Here is a 23,115-nt window from a genome sequence, read left to right as displayed (position 1 = left end):
AGAGTAGCTTGAACAGGGCACCCCCGCCACAGTAGGTAAATGGACGCACAAAGAGGGGGTTAACATTTTGAACCAAATGAGTTGAGTTCACTTGTTTCTCTCATTCTCAGCCACGCATATCCAGATCCCTTCTTTCACCCTAGCCAGTGGCCGATTACCAACTGCTTCCCCGATCAAACAACAATACGGCGCCCGCGACCCCACCCCCCACCCCTCACTCAAATGCAACTGACCTAACCCGCTCCACGCCCCCCCCCCTCCCCCTTATCCACTCCCTCCTCCGCACACATTCTTGTAGACTTTCAAATAAGAATGCACACTTTCGTTCACGCGCTATAGTTCCCTAATCAATACTTTTTTTTCAATTTTCTTTCCACAACAAATCAAAACAAAACAACACAAATCATATTACAGTTTACAGTTTACCCAAGGCAACAGCCACTTTTCCACAAAACAAACAAACAAACAAATTAGAATGGCAACAGTTTACTGGGCGACAGAAAGCGAAGTCATGCTTGAGTGTAATACAAGCCAATAAACACCTGACGGGGAACTGTGGTGAAGACTTTGCAGTTGATTGCGGCTGGATTGTTTGCCCCAATGAAGTGGGCCTCTCTTTATAACTCCCTCTTCTCAACTGCGCTCTGTTTAACTTCCGCCTAGGAGAAAAGAAGCAGGCAACTGAAAAGCATCCAAGTAACCAACCGATCATCTCATGTTCCCAAAGTTAATCTATTGTTCATTCTATCCCAACAGTGTCATTCACTCATAATTAATCTACTTAACTTGCCCTTTTCAATCTCAAACTATAACTTTTAATTCCTCCATTTTTGAATCATTTGGCCTGATTTATTGGGAAAAAAAACTGTTTTCGTCCCAAATTAATTTTTCTTATCAAATTGATTAATACACAATCTTCAATTATTGATCCCAATCTTTGAGTGTTTTGAGTGATTATTGAGAAAGGAAGACCAAAAATGGGCAAATTTAGACTGACGGTTTTACTGCGAGAACCGACTGAAGACAACAACCGGCCATGTGTCACCACATCTTCTCATCATCACATTCCGAAGACAAGTGAGTACACCCCTCCGAAAAAACTAATTCAAGTTTGACAACCCACGCGTTGCAATTAGCATAAACCACGTGTCTAACACAAAAACTCAGCACTTATTAAAGAGATTGGCACTGGAAAGGTAATGTGAAATAAAGTTGCTTAGCGCTGCTTGATTTGTTTATAATAATTTTACAAGTTTTCTTGTTTTTCCACGTTACCACCTCCGTAATCACTACGCAAAAAAACGCTTATCATACACTTCCATACATTGGTTGTATGGATCAAATGTTTATCATATAAGTCCCATTTATGAAAAATTTACGTTAAGCATTTTTTGCATTTTTCCACCCAATGTTTTGTTTCGAAAATCCTTTCTAATCATCGGACATAAGTTGAATGAAAACATGTTCACCGAATTTTTTTTTTGGTTAAAAATGTGCATATTATACAATTTCTTTTGATGAAAATTGCCTGATGAGATTTTTTTCAAAGAAAAATAGTCAAAACTGAGAAGAAAAAAAAAATTTTTTAGTTCTAAATTGAGTCGCTAAAACAATTTCATGAACTTTGTAATTTTTTTTACATATAACGTTGTTCACTGTTCACGCACAATGTTTTTGCATGAAAGAATAAATAATAACATTTGGATTCTGGGTGATGGCAGAATTTGAAATTTTCTTTATAAAATAATAAAGTATAACCTAAAGCTACCATAAAATCAGGCCACGACTTTCAACATTTGAATTTTTCGAAATAGAGGCTTCGTAGCATATATAAAAAAATTGATATTTAGCTACAATTATAGGTAAACATGATTTTGTTTTATTCACTTGCCACCTATCAATGCGTAGAATAATGAGCAATTTTAATGCCGTTGAACCTGTTGGTTATTTTTCCTTTTGAGAAAGATTTGGTTTTTGTTTTTCAGGGTGAACCTTTCAAAAAAATGATATGGAAGAAAGGCGTACAGAAACTCAATCAAGCAAAAATGTCTACGATAAAATTCTTAACTAAATAAAAAATGTTTATCATGTCTTTTTCTTACCATTTTTTTTAAATATGGAAAGGCATAACTTTATAGTATGGAATTGTATGACAAGCATATATTGCGTACCCGGAAACTTTAAATTTCCTTTTTTTGTCACAAATATGTTTTGGGGGTAGGGGACGAGGGTTATAGCGCTAGTCTGTTTAAAAAACCGACAATGAAAGGAAAAAGTTGAAAAAAAAAAAAAAAACATTTTTGTTTGTAATAAAAGTGTGTAAATACCACTGGAACTATGCTAACTATGTAAGTTTAAAAAGGAATAAAAATAATGTGTAAATAAAACTGAACGATGTCTTAAAAGAGCAACTAGTGACGCGAAGTCCACTGGACTTGGTAGAGTAGACATTAACTGGTACGTGATTAATCTATAGAAATCAAGGTTAATAGATACTGAAATACTAAATCACAACATTCCCCACTGCACAAAAATTTATATCTGCCCACTCCCCAATGTAGCCAATATCACATATATACTCCATTCTCCCCTCACTCCTCCAGGGCCAAAGTTGAAACAAAAAGTAATGGCAATTAGCACCAATGGAAATTCACAGAGATAACAATTTACAATGGAGATGATTATATGGTAATATATACAGGCTACCTGCAAGAATAAATAGACACCTACAGCGATGTACAGCTGACATAATGTTATGTACAATTGGGGTTATGTGACATATCAACAAACTAAACAAGCTAAACTACATAACTAACAAATTAAAATGTACAAAATCGCTCAATTTGAGAATTAGTACAGATACGTAAAATGAGTAACAAATGGAGAACACAAATCAGCACTAAAAGTTATGCTAAACGTGTTTTTAAGTTTTCGGAGTTTTAGTATGTGGCGTTAAATATATCATGGAAACTGTCGGCCTCCTTCCTTACATCTGTGTCTATGCCTGAAGATATACTGCTCCCGTCATCGTCCTGAATGTCAGGTCTGATTTCTTCCAATGGAGAGGTTAGTACCGCGATCTTTGGCGTTAAAGAAGTAGTGGTTGACGAGGAGCCTTGTGTAGTTTCCGCCACCAGTGTTGGATGGGAAGGTATATCTTCGAGTGGTGTCAGGTAGTCCGATGGAGAGTCTGAGGGAAAGGTCGTCTGTAGACTTTTCGAACCGGAGAAAGTTATCACGGGTTCGTCGTCGGAATCCTCTAATTCAATTGATTCTGCTCCTAGGGTCACCTGGTCTATGAAGCGCCTGTCTCCGTAAAATTATGGAGAGCATTGATTCCTTCTGGGCCGTGATTTGTTGCTTTTCGGGGTTTTGGGCGTCTCCAATGTCTTTTCCGAAGAGCTGTCCATCCTGATTAGATTATCGCTTGTGCCCGTTGGGAGAATAATCATCGTCTGAGTGTTGGTTTTACTCGCTAAGGTTGGTCCTGACTGATCTAAATCACTATCAATTTTAAAAGTCGGTGTATTATATACAATTTCCGAGTCCGTACCCAAATAATCATCGATAACTTTGTCCCAAAGGTCTAACTCTAGCGAGGAAGCTAACTCACTATACGCAAATTTTGAACCTTTAAGACTCGGGGTTTTCATCGCCTTTTCTCTCGTTGGCTTATAGCTCGTCGATGGGCCTCCTTCGTTCGAGTCTGGTCTCTTCAATGGAGAGTTTCTCTTTCATTTCCCTGCTAAATCATGACTATTGTTTATCGAGTTCGGAACTGCTGAAAATTTATTGGGAGCCGACGGTTGAGTTTTATTAAAAGCTAAGTCGGATTTTCTGAGCATATGTCCATTGTCTAATGTAACCATATGTTTCGTATCCGACAACGGTTTTTCCCCAAGTGGTTTAAAATAAGGTTCTCCTTCCCTTCGGTTAACTGCCTTCCTAAACCAGTTACCTCTTTGGCTGAATGGGTTTGACAATGGGGCTCGCTGAAGGTTTCTGACTAGTTTGTCCAATGGGTCACTTTCATACCCCCTTTTGTCTGCCGCTGTGTTCTCCAGATAACCGTCCTCGAATGCGTCATTTTCTCCCCAGTCTTGAGCTCTATCCTTTGACAATTTTGACTTCCCTTTATCTAAATTAATCGCGTGTGAGACCAGGGACTTCCAAAACGTGTTAGGCGATCTAATAAATTGTTTTGAAAAAGGAGGGCATCCAATGGATGATTCTTTCGTTGAACGAATATTCCAGATGACTTTATCAATAGCCGTAGTTAAAATGGTTTTGGATCGTTAAACGACATTGCCAAGAGTTTTGGTTCAACCGTGTAAATGAATCATTCTACAACTCCATTGGATTTGTGATCCCCGACAGTGCATAGAATCAATTTAAGGTTGTTCTTCTTGCAGAAGTTTCTAAATTCGTTTGAAATAAAACATGACCCATGGTCGACTATAACAGACTTCGGAAATCCATGAAGAGGGCAATAATCTGTCATGAATGCTAAAATCGAAGAAGCCGAGGTGTTATTCACTACCTCTGCTGACGGGAACTTTGAGAAGCGGTCGATGCAAAGTAAAGGGTATTTTGAGTTGCCCCAATTTTTGTCCAAAGGACCGGCAAAGTCTAAGTCTACTTCCTCGGCCTCGTTTGGTTCAGAAAGGATTGGCAATTTCTCCGTATTGTTCCTACCCAAAAACACTTTTAAATTCTTACCAGCCTTGATGCACTGGATACAGTTTTTTCCGTGATAATAAATCTCTCTGTACAAATGTGGCCACCAAATGTTTTCTGCCAGATATTTCAATCCGAGCTGTCCTGGTGAGTTTCATGGAGTAGCGACAGAAATGGCGACCTAGGAGCTGCTGGTACTATCAGTTTATTATCGTTAAATAACAATTCTTCTTTAACATGGATGTCTCTTTGGAAATTTCTTAGGTAAGCTCCGAATCTATCCAATGGTCTGCCTTCTTCTACTGCCTTCTTCACATCCTTGAGAAATTTGTCCTCGTCGTTTGTTTGAGCAGTGTTCAGTGAGAGATAAAGGAATGTCTGGTAACTTGAGGTCTCCCTTATATTTGGTGAGTAGTTTTTTACGGATGTCCGACATTATATCGTTGTTAATGTTCGGTGAAATTCCTTCAATTTCCGCCCTGAGGGAAATTTTTAGCTTTTCTAATAGCTTTTTGTTTACTGAATTTATGGACTGATTAACTGATAAAAGTGAATGAGCAAGAAAAAATAAGAAAGTTTTATCTGACAGGTAAAAACAATTAAGATCGATTTTGAAAGATTTAATGGGATACAACATTATAAAATCCCGTTAAAAATCTATAGGTCCCGGTGGTTTCACCACCAACAATACTAAAATTGCAATAACGCAAATGTCTGTAAATAAGTGTAGTTGACTGTACGCATTTCTCAGATCTAAATTACTGAAGCAGACTTCCCCTGATACTTTGCTGGAAAGTTGGAGAGCTACGTTGTCGATAAGCTCGTGTATGTTTGGCATTTGGTAATTGTTCTTGAGTATCTGGTTATTTAAAAGTTTCGAAGCTAATGCCAACTTGATACTACCGTCTTTGATCCTGGCTATCACTATTGGACTAAAAAATAGTCTTCAACGCATTTGCTTAGTTTCACAAAATGCCCCTCTTTTTCCATTCTATTCAATTCGACCTTTACACTATCTAGTAAATGCAGAGGAACTCTTCTGCCTTTGGTTTGAATAGGTTTGATTGGAGAGTGGAAATGAGTGATTTTTTTTTCCAACGGTATTTTCCTACTCTGTTAAATAATCTTTTGTACTTATGATACAGATTAAGAATTGTGTCTGAATGATTGCTTAACTTACCCAAATCCGGGAGTGTTACGTTGTTGACGGGTAGTAAAGGCTGTCGTTGGGCTATTTCGATTCCGATTCGTGGTAAATGATCATTTCCCAAGATATTCCTCTCATGCCGAGAAGTTATAAAAAATGGAGTTTCATCCGCAATCCAGCCATTGGATTGTATTCTAACTACATTTTTACCGATGATGTTCATTGTATCATTGGTAAATCCGCGGTATAATTCCCTAGTCTTCTTGTCTACTGGGTGTATTTTTAATTGTGGATTTCTCAACTCCATACGTGCAAGACGTTTGGCTTTAGGAAGCTCACTGTGCTCGCAGAATCCACTGGAATGTTCAGATTAACTATCTCATGGTCTCCCAGACCGATGTTAACTAATTTTTTGGTTTCCATACCATTGGTGTCATAGATGGTTCTGATGTTAAGATTGGAATAGTCGTCGTTGACGCTGATCCCCTCTTCAGTCCACGCGTTAATCACACCACGAAAGTTTTCTTCACTTCTTGCTTGAAGGTCTTCTGGGGAGTATGAACAATTCTGACTACTTACAGATTCTTCTACAGTATTTACAGCGGGTTTTCTTCCTTTCGGTTTTCACAGTCTTCAAAAATGTCCTTTATATTTACAAATATTACAGATTATTTCCTTCGCCGGACACACATTCAGATGAACCTTGATAAACGCATTTCCGCATTTCATACAAGTATTAGATCTTTCTATGTTCAAGGTTGGTTCCTTTTTTACATTATTAAAATTTATGTACACTCTGCCGCAATTTCCTGCCGTGTTGAATGATCTTGCAATATTTGTTTCTTTCAGGTGGTAGTAGCAGCCTTTTTTGTCGATGATGGCTTGGTTGAGTGCATCCACTGGATTAAGAAATTCCGAAAGTAATCTACGTTGTAAGTCACAGTTTTTCATGTTAAAAATCAATACGTCTCTGATCCACTCCTGTTCAGCTTTGATTCCAATTTTGCATGATCTTGCTAAATCTGATAGTGCGCCCTAAAATTGTTCATAGGATTCCTTATCCTTTTGCTTCCTGCTTAGCAGTTTATATCGTGCAAGCATTATGTTTGTCGGTTTGATGAAAGCAGCTTCTAGTAGTTCGAAAAAATCTTTGAACGAGATTCCTAAGACTTTTATTCTTGGGTGTTTTTGAGCAAATACTCTCTTTCCTTCTGCTCCTAGGGCCAAATATAAAATTGATCTTGCGTCTTGTCGGCCTCATATCTCCTCATTCCTCCGAAATTTCGTTTCTCTTTTGCTAATCTTTTATCTCGTAGACTCGCATGGTCTTTTTATTTCTGGCCTCCCTAGATTTCTTCTGTGGGTCAGTTTCTGAATCCGGGGCGCCTTCTAGGACTGGTATCGTTGTTTCCCCTTCCATTGGTTCCTCTAGATTGTCTATATCTAGATTTTCCTTAGCAATGATAGCCAGATGAAATTGGTCTATCCAGTTGTTCCAATGGGTGAGGGGTTCTACCGTGTGGTTTGGCCAAAAGGCGGGTATTCCCCGCAAATTCGAATCAGTTGTTGACTGCGCCACAATAAAAGTGTGTAAATACCACTGGTAACGATGCTAACTATGTAAGTTTAAAAAGGAATCAAAATAATGAGTAAAAGAAAACTGACCGATGTCTGAAAAGAGCAACTAGTGATGCGGAGTCCACTGGACTTCGTAGAGTAGACATTAACTGATACTTGATTAATCTATAGAGGTCAAGGTTAATAGATACTAAATACTAAATCACAACATTTTGTGAAGACTCTGTCCAACCAAGAACCCGACGTGACTAAAAGTTACTATCTTAGATTTAAAAAAAACTGAAACAAGCTTTTCAAAGTCAGCCCTTAAAATATTTACAGGATAGACATTAAGATGTTGAATTTGTTTTTGTATCGAAATTTAATGTGCAACAATTAGATATTATGACTGCAGTTTGAAAGCTGTTACCTGAATAAGTTTTTAAAAAACTAAAATTAATTTTAGTACTTTAAAATAATATTAAAAAACCAAAATAACTTTAGCTTGCTTGCAGAAACTGTAAAATACTGAAAACTACCATTAAACCAAACAGCTGTTATGAAATAGGGGATTTTTGTAGTATAGTCAACCGGGGAACGAAATTAATCAAGTTGTGAGAAAATTAAGAGAGCAAAGGCCTTCTACCGCTTGGTACGACAAAAAAAGTGTTTTTTTCTGGTGCCATTTGGTCTTCGAAAAAATTTAAAAGGTTGAGATAGTAAATAAAAGAACCAGAAAGATTCAAAAAATTGAAACATAAAATTCGCAAGATCTGTCGATGAGAACATGAACGGAAAAAAAACCTATAAAGATTTAAAGTTAAATTTTCCCATTAGAGAAACAGGGTACAAATTTGATCTATAATGAATCTTCAACCTACAGTTTCTGTATTAAACATTACAATCGAGGATTTAAGATTTTTTGAGGGGGTTTTTCAAAACTTCGACAAAATTGCCGACTTATTCAGGTTGATCAAACTGGTTTTCAAAACTCTCCAAAATTTAAAAAAATGTCTTAGTTTACCAAACCACACTGTTTATTTTTTACAAAATTGTGTGCATTTTTTGTATAGAGGTCAACCTGCTAAATGCTCGTTTAATCCAGTTAATCCAGAACTTAGCCATTTTTAGTCGGTTTGGTCAAAACGTAGCTGTTTTTGGTTGTGTTAAGTCAAACACCTCTTCTCGGGCTGTACGAATCTACGGTCTGTAAGTTCTTGGCTCTTTCTGTCATATTTTGCTGCTGGCTAGGCTGAGGTTTTCGACAATTGATTCAATAGAAATGGTCAAATGAGAATTTTACCGTAAATTAGGACGGTTCGGTAAATTCTCGGTAAAATGTCCGATAAATTCGAGCAAAGTCGAACAATGTCTGGTTAAGTCGAACAAAGTCGAAAACGGACATCGTTCGACTCAAAAAGTTCAAGACGGAAAATGTTTGACTGAAAAAGTCGAAAACGGATATCGAAAGTCATGAGTCGAGCACCTCAGCCCAGGTAGCTGTGGCTTTTTTCAGTCAAGACGGCCCTGGAAATGCCGATATTTGTTCCACCGATCTGAACAACTCACGGACCTCGATAAGTCTTGTTGCAATAATATATATGATCAATGGCCTTTTTGACTTTACTTTGTTTGCCTATTGCCTTTTTCGTTTACCTTTTCCTTTTTAGTTTAAAATTTCGAAACTGATGCATATTTTGATGCCAATTGAACACATTTATATGTCTAGTTTCAAACTGGAGACTAATTTTCAAAATCCAATTAGAAAAAAAACATTAAAAGATGAAGCATTCAAAAAAGCTTTGAAGTCTGTCTTGGAAAAAAAAGTTGAAGGGCATTTCAACAAAAAAAAATTTATTAAAAAAAGCAAAAAAAATCGATGCAAGTGAAAGACTAAATGTCTGAAAAGTTTTGACCTCAGTCTGAAAAAGATAAATGTCCAGGGCTAAAAAAATGTTGTTTCCTTCTATCAAATTTCTGCCATTAGGTTCGAAGTTTCTGTTATCGGTTGTTTTTTTCCGGGCAACTTTCGACATGTTAACAGGCAGAAATTTGATGCTTAGTGCCCTAAGATATTGATGCTCAGCGCTAAGAAAGTTTTGATACTTGATTCTCTTGGTTCTGAAATATCTGTTCAGGGTTGGACTATTTCGAACATTTTTCGCCTTTTTAACAGTCAGAGATTTTGATGCGGATGGATTTTGATGCGCTGGTCGCATTGTCTGGAAGATATTGATGCCCAAAGATACTGATCTCAGTTTGAAACGTATAGATGCCCAGTTTCTCATATTTTAAAAACAATTTTGGCTGCAGTTCCTGTTTGACAAAATCATGTAATCTAAAAATAAATCGGATCGGGATTTTTTTTTGAGATGCTTTGGAAATGTTTTTCCTTTTTTCACTACCCTATCGCTTTCCAAAAAAATGGTACTAATGACAAGTCCACTAACTGTTCTGTGGGCCTGGCTGATACCCTAGTCTCTTTTTACCTTACACCGCGATTTTTGACCGAAACTTGTGGAACTCTTACAATTTCTCAAAAACTACCCTCATCTGAGACTTTGGGTTCAACGGATAGAACAGGTTGTGGGAAACTCCTCTGCATATACGGCTACGCCCAATGTTTTTTTTTCGGTTTTTTGATTATTTGACCGTTTTTTTTGCCAGTTGGGATCTTTTTTTTGGACACCCTGTATATACAAAGATCTCCAGCTTGCAGTCCTAGCTTAGCATTCTTAAAAAACTGTGCATCATCGTTCGTCTCATCTGAACAGAGTCTATAGAGAAACAGGGAACCTCAAAATTTTGTCGCCTTTTTAAATGAATTGAATTGTTCTCAGATTTCAAATTGACCTTTATGGCTGAAAAATTTTTGTCACACCAAACAAGAACTGAGAGGGATGATTGTGGCGTATTTTTCCCTTTTCTTTTTTGACAATTATGGAATTTTAAGGACAATTAAACTACGAGGGCAACAATTGTAAGAAAAATTTAACGCCATAAATTACTTGAGAACTCTACGCCTGAAAACACATTAAATGATGTCCGGCTATGAAAACAAAGAATCACAACCGTATCAAATTTTTTGAACCACTCAATCTGTTAGTGTCATCGATCTGAGATCAACCCAACGCCGAAAACGGTTTCAAAAATTGAGGTCAGTTGCACACACAGATTAATGATTTTTGTGCAACTTCTGACAAGTTATCGTAAAGTTTTTCGAATTTCTGACAAGTTTTCTCTAACAATTAGAGTTGCAGAAGGGCATGCCTGTTTTTACGAAACGATGAAGTTCGTAAAATTCATACTCCAATCTGTCGTTAAACACTCCAGTTTTGAGACGCTTTATAAGCCTTGTGCCTACTTCAGGAATGCTTCAAATAAATTCTGTTAGTACAAAGCTCATCTTTAAAACAAGACGGAGCCGTGCATTGCAATCTGTCCTGTATTTGCTCTCCAAAAATGTTCGTAGAGAAAACTTTTATAAACTATATACTTTGAACAGTTTATAGAATTGGTGATGCTACTGTGATTCATGCTATAGTAACCAGAGCGTGAGATTGATTCGTCATTAAGTTAAGTAGCAAATTGCAAAATCGATCAAAACAAATAGAGACTAAGAAGGATTTTAACATGGTACCGATTTTGCAAACACCCCCCCAATGTAAACTACCGGGGCTTTATGAAACTCATAGGACGGATACTAGAGATGATTTGACCCGGGCATGCAAAAATCCAGACCCTTCGGAACCCCCGGCCCCAAGTGATAACGGTCCCCGGAATTGTAAATGGCCCTATGAGAACTCGCAAACTAGCGGCGGTTTTGGGCTCAAATTTAAGTATGTTGTAGGCCTAGTTAAGGGAAACTTAAGTTTGGAATTTCAGACTCCTAGGAAATTGTCCTTAGAAATGGGATAACTTGTGAAGTATTAATGGGATTTGAATGAAAATTGATATTTAGGATCCCCATGGAATTCTGAGCCGATGTATGAAAGTTTCACCCAGGTTGACCCCCGGGTGACTTTAAGTTGACCTTTGGGTGTTTGACTCCAAACATTGTATAGAAAACCCCCAGGATTAACCCCGGAAAGTGGCTTATTCCCCAGCCCAACCGCTGGAACTGAAAATGGGCCATCTTGCCGAAGTTTGGGGGAAAACATATATATTGGGAACTAGAGCAGAAGCTGATAGAGATATAGCTTTTACATTGGAACCTTGGAGTAGTAGAATTAATTCGAAGTGGACTTGGTAAACATTGAATTCCGTTCAGCTTGGCGAATGATCTATTAATAGCAATTCAACTAGACTAAAGAAAAGTAGTTCCAGAGCAATCTGATAGTAATAGGACAGTAGCATGAGAATTCAATCTCCTAAATAGAATGAACGAACGGGGACTTTATTTGGTTTCTGGGAGGTGACTTTTTGGTTTAATTTGACCCCTAAAAGACAAACTACCGTACCCTGATAGCTAGAAAGTCGGGATTGGAATAGAACACAGAGAGAAATTTTAGATGCTTGAAAATAATTAGTTACCCATGAAAAGGCCTCCCCCTACCCTTAGGAGTTCGGAACGTCAATGGGATATTTAAAATAAACCCTTTAGGAGGGTCACTGAGTAAACTTAGCATAGTTTGGAGGTTGAGTTGAACTCGAGTTGAAGTCAGGAATTTGCTGATTATAATCGTATGTTAATTGTTTGTTTGGACCAATTATGACATCTACCGCATACCGGGTATCTAAAAACGTGATAACAGTGATAAAAAAAAACGAAGTTGGCACTTGGCAGAGTTGACAGGGGGAGGATATAGTCTTAAAACATATGCGGACGGGTGATTTAGGCGGATTTCAGGACCAATAGGGAATGGCGTGACTTAACTAAAGCTAAGTGTAAGGAAAGATAAGGAATTGGAGAGTACCGGAGAACCTTTAAGAGTTAGAACAGTTGTTAGCTACCGATAAGAGTAGTTGGTTTTCAGTCAGAGAAGACATCAACTGATATTGAGAGAGAGAGAGAGAGAGAGAGTATTGTTGGTTCTCAGTTAATTAGAGAGAACAATTATAGCTAGTTAGTCAGGTAATTGGTAGTAGATAGTTAGTTCTCGTCAGAGGTTCTCAAAATAGAGAACAGTTTAGTGTTAGTGGAGTTAATTGGAAATTATTTGCAAGGAGGAAATTACGCTGATAAGTTGCGGACCCTTTCCTTTTGATTTGATTATTAGATTATGTCCTGGCTACTCAGAGCCTTATGTAATTGGACATATAATCATCTAAATTATTTTATCATTGGAAACTCTTGCGATTGTATTGATTAGACAAGACAGCCGGAAGAACAATACACAGAAGGGGGCAAGCAACTTAATACAATGCAGAATAGTTGCCACCAAAATAACCCTTTGGGGCTTGTAGATAGTAGTGAATTTCGGTCGCCCCGCTGAATTCACTGCCCAAGAGAAGACTTTGCGGTGTCGTTAGTAAAGAGAGAACGAACCTAGAGAAGAAACCCCCTAAAGCTACACAGTTTTTCGAATCAACAGCCACATTAAATATTTTTTTATATAGTCAAGTCAAAAAAACAGTCGCATATGGTTTTAATAAGAAGAGCTAGATTGCCTCACTTCAAATTAGATTTTTTTTAGCGCGGTTTAAGTTGCCATAAGTATATAGACGTTTTCAGTGTCATTTGTCAATTTTTCGAAAGGATCATAAGTTTTTGCGCATAACGCCTGACAAAAAGGCTTAATTTTTACACCCTAGAACTTAACAAAAAACAGCAGAAATATCTTTTTCCACTTGAGCTCAAAGAATCATTGTCTTTGTTGTAACGTTTTAAAATTTATTTGAGTCTTATAAAGATAATCGCCGAATTCGTTCTGAATAAAAAAAACCAACCCAAGAAGCACTAAAAGTCCTTAGTTCATTCTAAATCCCGAACGAGATATTGAAAATGGTCTCAAAATTATCAAAAGTATATTGAAAAGTAATTTTGGAAAAAAAAAGAGAAAAAAGACAAATTGAGGCTCTCTTTCCTTTTATAAAACGTACCTGATGAAACTTGTCACACTGAAACAAATGGGCTGAGGTCGAATTTAGCATGGAAAAAGTAGGAGGACGAAAATTACATCAAAATTAGTTTTAAGAAAAAACTGATGAACAGAAAACTTAAGATTGATTTGTTGCACTTTTAAATATTTTTGAACTGATCTTCAATCTAATCTGCAAACAAATATATGTCAACCATTTTAAAATAGGTTTGATTTGATCTCAAACTGAGCTCAATTTTTTTTATCCAAATCAAATTCAAATTGATTGAAATAGACTTTCGAATGAGAGAAAAATTTTAAACTTTACGAAATAGAGAAAAAACTGAAAAATTTCGGTAATGGTCATTTAAAATTGATATTACTGAAAATGATCTAAATTTCAATACAACAGATTAAAAAAGTCCCTAAAAAGACGGGAAAATCTTAAAGAATGTGGATTTTTCAACTGAACCTCAACTAAGAACTATTTGTTGTCAGTTGTTTATCAAATTCAACTCAGACTTACATAATTTTTTTATCTTTCACACATCGTTGAATTATGCAAACATTAGGTGGATTTTTGGGCCGCTGATTTATTCCATGCCTGATGTAGACTAGCGGTAAATGGTCTTTTTGGTTATATCACTCCCAACGCAAAGTGATAAAAAATTGATAACAAGAAACAAAAAGGGTTATCACAAAAGTAATATGACTCTGCTTAAAACTGCCTAGATTGCTATGCGAAGAATCAACTGGACTGATATCCCGAGCATTGAATCAGCTTAGAAAAAGGCAAAAAAAAACCATTATTCTCCTATTTTTAGTTTTTTTTTTCATTATGATGTCGGATTATTCTGTGTTTTCGTATAGTTATTCTTGAAATTATTTTTCTTATAGTTCAACTCAGTATGATTATAATTATCATGTATATGATAATGTTCATTTTGTTTATGATTGTGATGATATTCAGATTATTATGATGATTGTTCTGATTATCAAGATTATGAATTTGGTTATCGATGCTATTGCTCCGAACACCCCTTTTTTAAAAAGAGTGAGAAAAAATAGCTGATTTTTGTCTGGACCAGTCCCATTTTGATATAATGCCCATTAGTAGGGCCAATTTTGAAAACAATTTATGATGAGAAACCGGTAAGGTTGTCTTTGAGACAAATTGCTATTTCTGGCGGCCAGCCATAATCAAGGCTGAAACTAATTAGAACCAAAAAAAAGAAAAAAACAGTCAAATAGGATGAAAACTCAACAAGAACCGGTAATAATTTCCTTGAGACAATTTGCTCTTTTTTGGGGGTCAGCCTTAATCAAGGCTGAACCTAATTAGAAACCAACAAAAAAAAACAGTTAAAACGGTCAATTAGGAAGAAAGCCCTTTTTTGGTATTTTAATACATGGGCCCGTGGGGACTCGAACTTGGTTGACCGGCGTGATAGTTTTGTATCTTGGCCGGACAGACATCCTGACTTGTTTTATATGCATTTATACTCTAGATTACCTTTGCGTTGCAACATCCTCCGCCCCTGAAAAGGAAGAACCGGATCGAGGTTAACGGTCGGCCGCTCGGGTTCAAGCCTTGCAGTCTTAACAAGGACGGATCGTGCACAACCGTCTTGTCCATATTGTAACTTAAAAGTTCGGGCAAGAGGGTAGTACCCACGCGAACAATCTGGCTCAATCACCTATACGAGACCGCCTGTAATTGAACATATTCGCGAAGCCAGCGGGACAAAATTGCATTAGCGTACGACTGCGCTCGCATGTACTTTTTCTTGTAATCGAAGTGTTCCCGGGTAAAAGCGAAAGTTGTCCAAGCAAAAAATGATGTGGTGTTATTGCTTCTAACTCACTTGAATCGGTGCTAACGGGGCTTCAGTGGCCTCGAGTTTAAGGCCTGCTCAACTAAGCAGAGTGTTGTTCCTAACGCCTCTTCAGTAAGTCGCCTACTGCCTAGTAAATCGTAAAGCACGCGCTTCACGCTTCGGACAAGGTGGACAGATCGTGCTTGGTGTACCACGACAAGCAATGGTCCGTTCAATGCCCATGACACAAGAACTAGTGTCCAGAGATAGCACAAACTCAAGGTGTACAGCCCTAGTGGTGAGGCAAGTGAAAAGAAGTTCCCTTTTTTTCGGTGCTCGTGCAAACCGGAACATAAAGCGGTCCAAAGTAAACAACATCCGTATAATCAAAGGGTGGTTGCTTATATCCGAGACGTTCGTCATTTAAATCGGACATACTTGGCAGGATAGTACTTGCTGTGCGTTTACGGCATGTTACACATTGATTTTCGAAAGACCGAAGTAGTCGACGCGACCCAAGTTTTGCATATTTTGTATTTAAAACGGAGTGCATGTAATCTAAGCCTTGATGAAAATGCTTCGGGCCAACAAACGGACTAGGGTATGACGGGCGTCGAGTAATAAAGGTTGCTTAGTATGAAGCTCGGTACTCACTAAGTGAACGACCCGGTCGGTGGAAGGAACGATACCAGCGGGACGGATAAAGGAAGAGTATGTGGCAATTTTACTGCTATTCATAATAGGTTTGCCAGCAGTGAGTGTTTTCAATTCAACGGGTAAGGATTCCATCGGAACAAGATGATTTTTTTTTTCTGCAAAATGAAGTTCAATTGGATCGGTGATTAATAAGTCCTCACCGTGAAAATGCGTATGTGAAGGAAGCACCCTCAAATTAAACGCGACAACTCTTTTATACCTCGTGAAGAAACTGAACGTTTCCAAATTGAACCTGTGTTTGGGATGTTTGATGAATGTGACATCGATGAAGATGAAACATGATGTCCACAAGCAAATATCGACATCACAAGAAGGACCCTTCAATTTATTTTTCTTGATCACACGTTTGTCGAGTTTAAATGGCCAATCAGTAGTCCTAAGAACTCTTGGACCAATAAACCAGCAGCTATCCTTAGGGCTTCCGAAGAAATCCCTCGTATATCGGTATCAGCTGGATTATCGCCGCTCAAAACATGGCGCCACTCATCAATAGTGACCGATTCGAGGATTTCGCCGACACGGTTAGCGATGAATACACGTAAAATGTCATTGGAGCTTAGCCACTGCAAAACCGTGGTACTACCTGTCCATATGTAGACATGATTAATCTTAACGGTAAGTGCTTTCAGTATTTCATCTTTCAGTCGTGTGGCAGGCAGAGCAGCAGTATTTGAGTTTTGTGCGAACTCGAGAATCGCATCGCGCATGCAAGATTCAACCGCACAGAAAAGATCGAACAAATGGAGCTCCATTTGATCCACAGGTTCTGTGAAAAACAGCGGAAAATAGTCAATTGCCCTAAGAGACGGAGACCGGAGTGACACCCTAGAAATTTATTTTTAAGGTCTTCCGGCAATTCGTCATCTCAACTTTGACCACTGATTTTCCAAATATCTTAAAGCAAAAGACGGGTCCTAACTGTGTACGGAGCTAGTTACCCAATTGAGTCAAACACAGATGAGACGAAACTCAAGACGGTTTATTGGGTTATTGCCTTATTGAGAGGACGATTCGCACCTCTGGTAACAACCAATGTGACTTTCACATGGTCCCACTTAAGACCTAAGACGCTTGATGATTGTTCAGCTTTGTTACATTTTTCTTTGATGAGTGGAGTTGGGGTTTCGCAATCCTCGGGGATCATTACTGAGGTAATTTCGTCAGTATTACTGACAAAATGACTCATGTTAAGTCCTCCCAATTTAAGTAACGAAACCAAATCACAGCTACTTTTAATTGTATGGGTAATGTTTTCGAACGAATCCGAAGATCGTCCATGTAAAATTTACGAATGATGAAGCTTCGAGGTATGTTAACATATTATCGATTGCTGTTTTTTGCAGGGAAGATTGGTGAATGCAGGCAAATCTCGTGCGCCGACTATGTGGCGAGTGTAATTGTTAACTACTACATCGGAAGTGGTATCCCTCCGCCACAAAAAAAACCTGAGCGAAACAAAAACGGAGCGAAAAACCTGAAGGAACATACCCTCTATATCCGCGGAGACGGCGTACTTGTGTAGACGGAATCGCAAAATTACAAAAGTTACTTTTTGGAGAAGGTCCTGACCCATCAATAAGGACTCATTTAAGGCTCTGCCGTGAAACGTACAAGCCTCATTAGGGACTCGGCACACCTTACCCGACTTTTTCGGTTTTAAAAAGGGATGTTGCGGACCATGCCACTCAGAATCGGAACACTTAAGTGGATCATGCTGTTCGACAGTAATGACATAGCCTTTCCCAATGTCCATTCTAATTGTCTCTGCGTATCTTTTGCGCAGTTTAGGGTCTTTACATAAGCCAATGTTTGAAATTGGGCGAGTGAAGAGTAAAAGTTGTTTGGCAGACTGACATTACTATCAATCCAAGGCACAAGGTATCTTTCACCGTTATGAAAAGTTTCAGATTTAGGGTTGGATAAAGAAAGTTAATCCGCGGCAGAACGGGCATCGACTTGTTTGAAAGCTGCATATGATTCCAACTCGTACCAGAGTTTTAACTGGTCAGTCAAACTAGAACCTTCAAGAATACACTTAAAAAAATGAAGAGTTGATTCAACGGACGGCGGCAACAGACCACTTACAACCCAACCTATTGGTAGTCGAACGAAACATGGTGATTTATTATCATCTCCTTAGATGAAGTCAGTGGGTCTAACGGCGTGGTAGTAATCTTGTTTTATAATAACGTCAACGTCCTCATAAGTAGGTTGAGTGGGCTTTATAAGTGCCAATTGTTGATATTTATTCTGCAAATCAGCAATGATGATTAATTCTGAACCGATACCAATTTTGTCTTTAATATATGCACACAGAGTGAACACAAAACTAATAATATTCGGTTTGGAAGAAACTGTAAACTTGAACCTCTGAGTCTCAACTACGTTGGTTGAATTGAAACCATTTATTGAAAAATTAACAGGCTCCCCTCGTAAGTTGAGACAGTTAACGAATGAGGCAGACACCCAAGAGTCGATGCACTATATCAAAGAACCAGCGTCAGACCAGTGGTTACATCCGAGGACACACCAAGTGTTGCAAGTGGCAACAACCCTTTAGATCATTCAATGTCATGCACGTCACTGACAGCGGCGTGGATGGAAGCGTTTGTGTTTTCTTTGGACTTATGTGCTCCAACCTTATTTGAGACATTCAATATTTCCTTCCCACGAAATATTTTTTGGCTCCATTGAGTAGGACATTATATGTGCTATCGCACTCTGGCTTCGGGTAATTCTTAGCTCTCGATTTTCTCGGAAACTATGATTGCCATTGAGCCAAGAGAAGCGAAGTTTCTGTTCAGCTACGTATTTTGCTCGCTGAGTAGCTTTCTTCTACTCAAAAACAGCACAATTTCACAAAGCATGACTACCGTTGCACAAAACGCACGGCAGAAAATAGACCTTTCCTATACTTTACTAGATACCTTGGTAATTGCAGCAAAAATTTTGGCTGTTTTTGGCCCAATTGATTTCTCAGTTTGCTTTAGAATATCTCACGTAATCTCTCATGCCCCTAGGCCTTTTCTTTCAGTCAGTTATTGAAATATAAGAGTGTTGGGCGCTGCATATTATGCCTAACAGTATGCAAGGATCAAGTTTCCTTATGCTTAGACGGAAGTTTACTAACAGCTTGGTCTAACAGGTTACCACTATTTAGATCATCGTTGAATGACAGCGATATGAAAACTGCTACGAGGCCTGCTACGAGGCCAGATTCCGAATTGTTCATCTTAATTGGTGGAAGAATACTCAGCTTATCAAGATGCGCGCCAGCACTAGCGTGTGGTTGCCCAAATTTCCGTTGCAGAGTGTCCAGTGCATCTTTGTACCTTGCGGTTTTTGCTTTGCCTGTGACGACTATTTTCAGGTTTTTTCGTATCATCTGTGAAAGCAATGAAAACAATACTGGACCTAAACTGACCAATCCATTTGTGCCAGTTTAACGGATTGCCGTCAAACTGGGCTAACTTCGATTGAAGAAGACAATCTTTGCAGCTATGAATTAATAGTTCCTCCAATTCACGAGCCGAGAGAGGTCGATCCGATAACCTTAGTTCGGGTTAAAAGAAGACGATGTGTAGTCTAAATTGACTGGCTGATAACCAAAATTAGTATCATTGACAAAATGTGGACTTTATTGAGGATTAAATGGTGTAGTACTAAAATACACAGTCCAATCACTAGTATGCGGGATGGCTGTGTTACACGTTGAGAAATCAGATATCACTTAAAACAAAAGACTTTGGAGTTGTAGCGGTCAATCGCCATAAGTTAGCATCACGTGTATAGTAATCGTTGATATAAGGGGACACAGTATGCGATACAAAGAAATTTTTATGTTGCGTCTGGACTAGCGCTGCACGGCAATAAGGTGCCGAAAGGAAAACCGGCGGTGGGTTTAATCCAGAAGATGAGAAGTCACCACCAGCAAATCAAGGTGACAAAGTAACAAAACCAGTACCTGGTTGTGCCGGTATCCTTGGGACAGGTAATGATTCCGGTTGCCTGTTGCCAAAACTACCATGTGTTATGATTGAACTCATGGTCTGTAAAGTGGAACCCGATCTAAGCTAGTTATTATCCTTGCTTATTTTTATGATATTTTATCTCTAAAAAATATTTAATACAAACCAATCATACTCCATCAAACTAACAACCTATTTATTTGTTAAGTGTTGAAACTACTTGTAGTTTCAACACCAGAACATTTTGAATTAATTTTAGAATACAATTTTTCTCATTCTGGAATTAACTCGAGTAAACCGGTGTACACTAGATCTATTGAGACTAGGAGATATAAGAGTAAGAATAAGACCGGTATTAGACTAAGAAGTTGCACGAATCTATCCGGCCGAAAATAAGATAGCGTGACGAGCAGACGGTGTACCTTATCTGAAATTACTATATGAGTACAGTACAAGATACATAACTTGTCTGATGCAACCAAAATTCTCGAACAGACCTTAACTAACCTATAATTAGAAAAAAAATAGATTAGAATTAGACAAATACAACATTTCATAAAAACTTTATATGATAAGAACTTAATAGAAAAATCTCTACGTTTCAATAGATCAGATCCAATCTTCCTAACAATACAAGAACTAACAGGTATTGGAGGAAGACGTCGAACAAGAAACGACATACGACTAGGAAGAAATCTAATATTCGATTTCATGATAGTAAGACAAAAACGAGATCAAACTTTTGTATATAGAATAATTTCGGCAGTAAACTTAAATTTTCATTTACTGACATAATAAATGAAGAATAATCTTCAATAACCTACCAGGACGCTAAACCTATTAATTGTACAATAACGACTGATAAAAACAACACTTGTCGTTTTTCTTAAATCAGCTGTAATTTAAATAACATCTTGAAAAAGTTTTTTTTGAATAAAAAATACAAAAATTAGTCAGTATATATCAAAATTTGTTAGTATATATAAATCATCTCATCATCCCAGCTTAATCACCTAAACATAACAGCAAATTTCAAAATTTAACAATCGTTCAAATTAAAACTCTCTAATTTTAAAACTATCAAGGTTTTATCCTTGTTTTCACTCAAATTAATCTCATTTATTTAATGCTTCATCAATGCTTTCCTTGGATCTTTAAATTAACCTGTATCTGAAGTTTTAAAATTTCTAAATATCTAAATCTCTGATCATCAAGGCCTATTCTTGTATTAATTAGAACAATTTTCTTTTCCCTCTCTCAAATTAATCAGTGTCTAACGACCTCAAACGTCGATTCACTACCCAATCCTTATCAAAGACCCAGAATTACCAGAAATTTTTCAAAAACCTAAGCATTTTAAATAAGATAAACGGCGACGAATTTCGGTTACTCATCCTATACTTGGTCCCCCTCCTCTTAGATGACACAGGCCAAAACACTTAAGTTTAGAAAGTCATAAAATCGTATCTAACGAACTACTTGCGTTCTAATTATACCTGAACCTTGTGGACAGATTTACTATTCTCCAACCCTTGATCACAAATCACAAACTAAGTAAGTTTAGGTAAATCTCTCTTAAACTAGAACCTAGTCACGAGAAAGTAACAATCCTTCTCACAAATCGATATACTTTTCTCTCTCAACCCGTCATTTCCGGAATTTCCGTCACTTCGTAATTAGACCACACAGACAATCAGTAGGATATCTAAGAACAAAAAGACAAACACTAAGAAAGAAATTAAATGACAAACAAAAACAAATTATTAGGAAAAGATTTTCAAAACGAAGAAATGCAGTCTAAGAATCAGAAACAACCGCAGTAGAAGAACTTCACAATTAAAAAGACTCAATAAACAAAAATCACCAAATTGACGACCAACTATATTTCACTGATTCAGAAATCAATCAGGTTACCAGCATCAGTATAAGGTGAACGAAAAAATTGCAACACAAACAAACCAATACGTTTGTACTATTGGAATCAACCAACAAGACACATTGAAAATTACACACTAACAGTGAAACAACACAAAAACGATTCGAAATGAAGATAAACCAGAAAAGTCAGTTAATCCATTTTTAATATCTCCATTAACTGAACCTCAAGGACAGAAAAATTTTTGTCGAAATTTAATTGCAAACTTTATCCAAAAAGGGAGAAAGTCCGTGTACAAAAGATTTTCCTGATGTAAAAATTAAAAGAAATTTACTTGACCACTATCTCAAAGGTGTATGTAGTCTCACATCCCAATATGGAATCTACACAACAGAAATTAGATCACCAAATGCTTACCATAACAGATATATCATCCAAACTGATGATGTAGATATTGAATTTTCAAAAGTCTTTGCACAATACATCAAAAGCATACAACATCAAAACTCACAAAGAGCAAACTCGATAATTACAAATGATGTATTCTCATTTATCTATAGCTATTTATCTATACCTGAAATAGAGGAACCACAAGGCGATTTACCTACTCAAACATCTCGACATACAACTGTACGACAGGAAAAACACATCTTTTTAAAATTTCTAAAAGCAATCCGAGAAGATCTAACAAGAAATGAATTAACACAACATGTTAGGCACGATTTACAAAAAATCTTATTATGGTTCCTAATCGATTGTTTTAGCCACAACCTTAATTGTTTTGAACGAGCAAAAAAAAATATCGAACACAAACTACAGATGACGAAACTGAACTAGCAGAACAATCAGATTATGTTTGGGATCCCGAATCGTCTCATGAATCATATATTAATATCCGAACAGATATATCAAATCAAGCAATTAACACAATTCTATTCACAACGATTATGTTAGAGTATATCCACTTACAATTGACGCAACACCTTACCTAGAATTAGAAAGAAATTAAATTAAAATTAGACAAATACAACATTTCATGAAAAAGTTATATGATTAAAACTTAAGAGATATATCTCTACGTTTCAATAGATCAGATCCAATGTTCTCCAACAATACGAGAACTACCCGGTATTGGAGGAAGACGTCGAACAAGAAACGACATAGGTTTGAGAAAAATCTGTTAATCAATTTCATGAAAGTACGACAAAAACGAGATCAAACTTTGGTATTTAGAATACTTTCAGCAGTAAATTTAAATTTTCATTTACTGACTAATATTTGAATTCATGGCGCTAAACCTATTAATTGTACAGTAACTACTGATAAAAACAACACA

General features: G+C 37.3%; 1 protein-coding gene across 1 annotated transcript in view; it reads left to right on the top strand.

The window, feature by feature from the left end:
• Positions 1-337: 337 nt before the first annotated feature.
• Positions 338-23,115, top strand: part of LOC134851254 (uncharacterized) — a gene marked incomplete at its 3' end in the record, with an annotated part of 180,541 nt that continues 157,763 nt past the window's right edge. Inside the window, 1 exon segment of the mRNA XM_063867256.1 lies at positions 338-1,077. Within this exon segment, the coding sequence (XP_063723326.1) occupies positions 978-1,077 (100 nt within the window).

Source organism: Symsagittifera roscoffensis, chromosome 7 (genome assembly GCF_963678635.1).
Source record: "Symsagittifera roscoffensis chromosome 7, txSymRosc1.1, whole genome shotgun sequence".
Lineage (NCBI taxonomy): Eukaryota > Metazoa > Xenacoelomorpha > Acoela > Convolutidae > Symsagittifera > Symsagittifera roscoffensis.
Note: the sequence above shows the minus strand (reverse complement) of the source record. Positions and strands in the feature narration are given on the sequence as shown.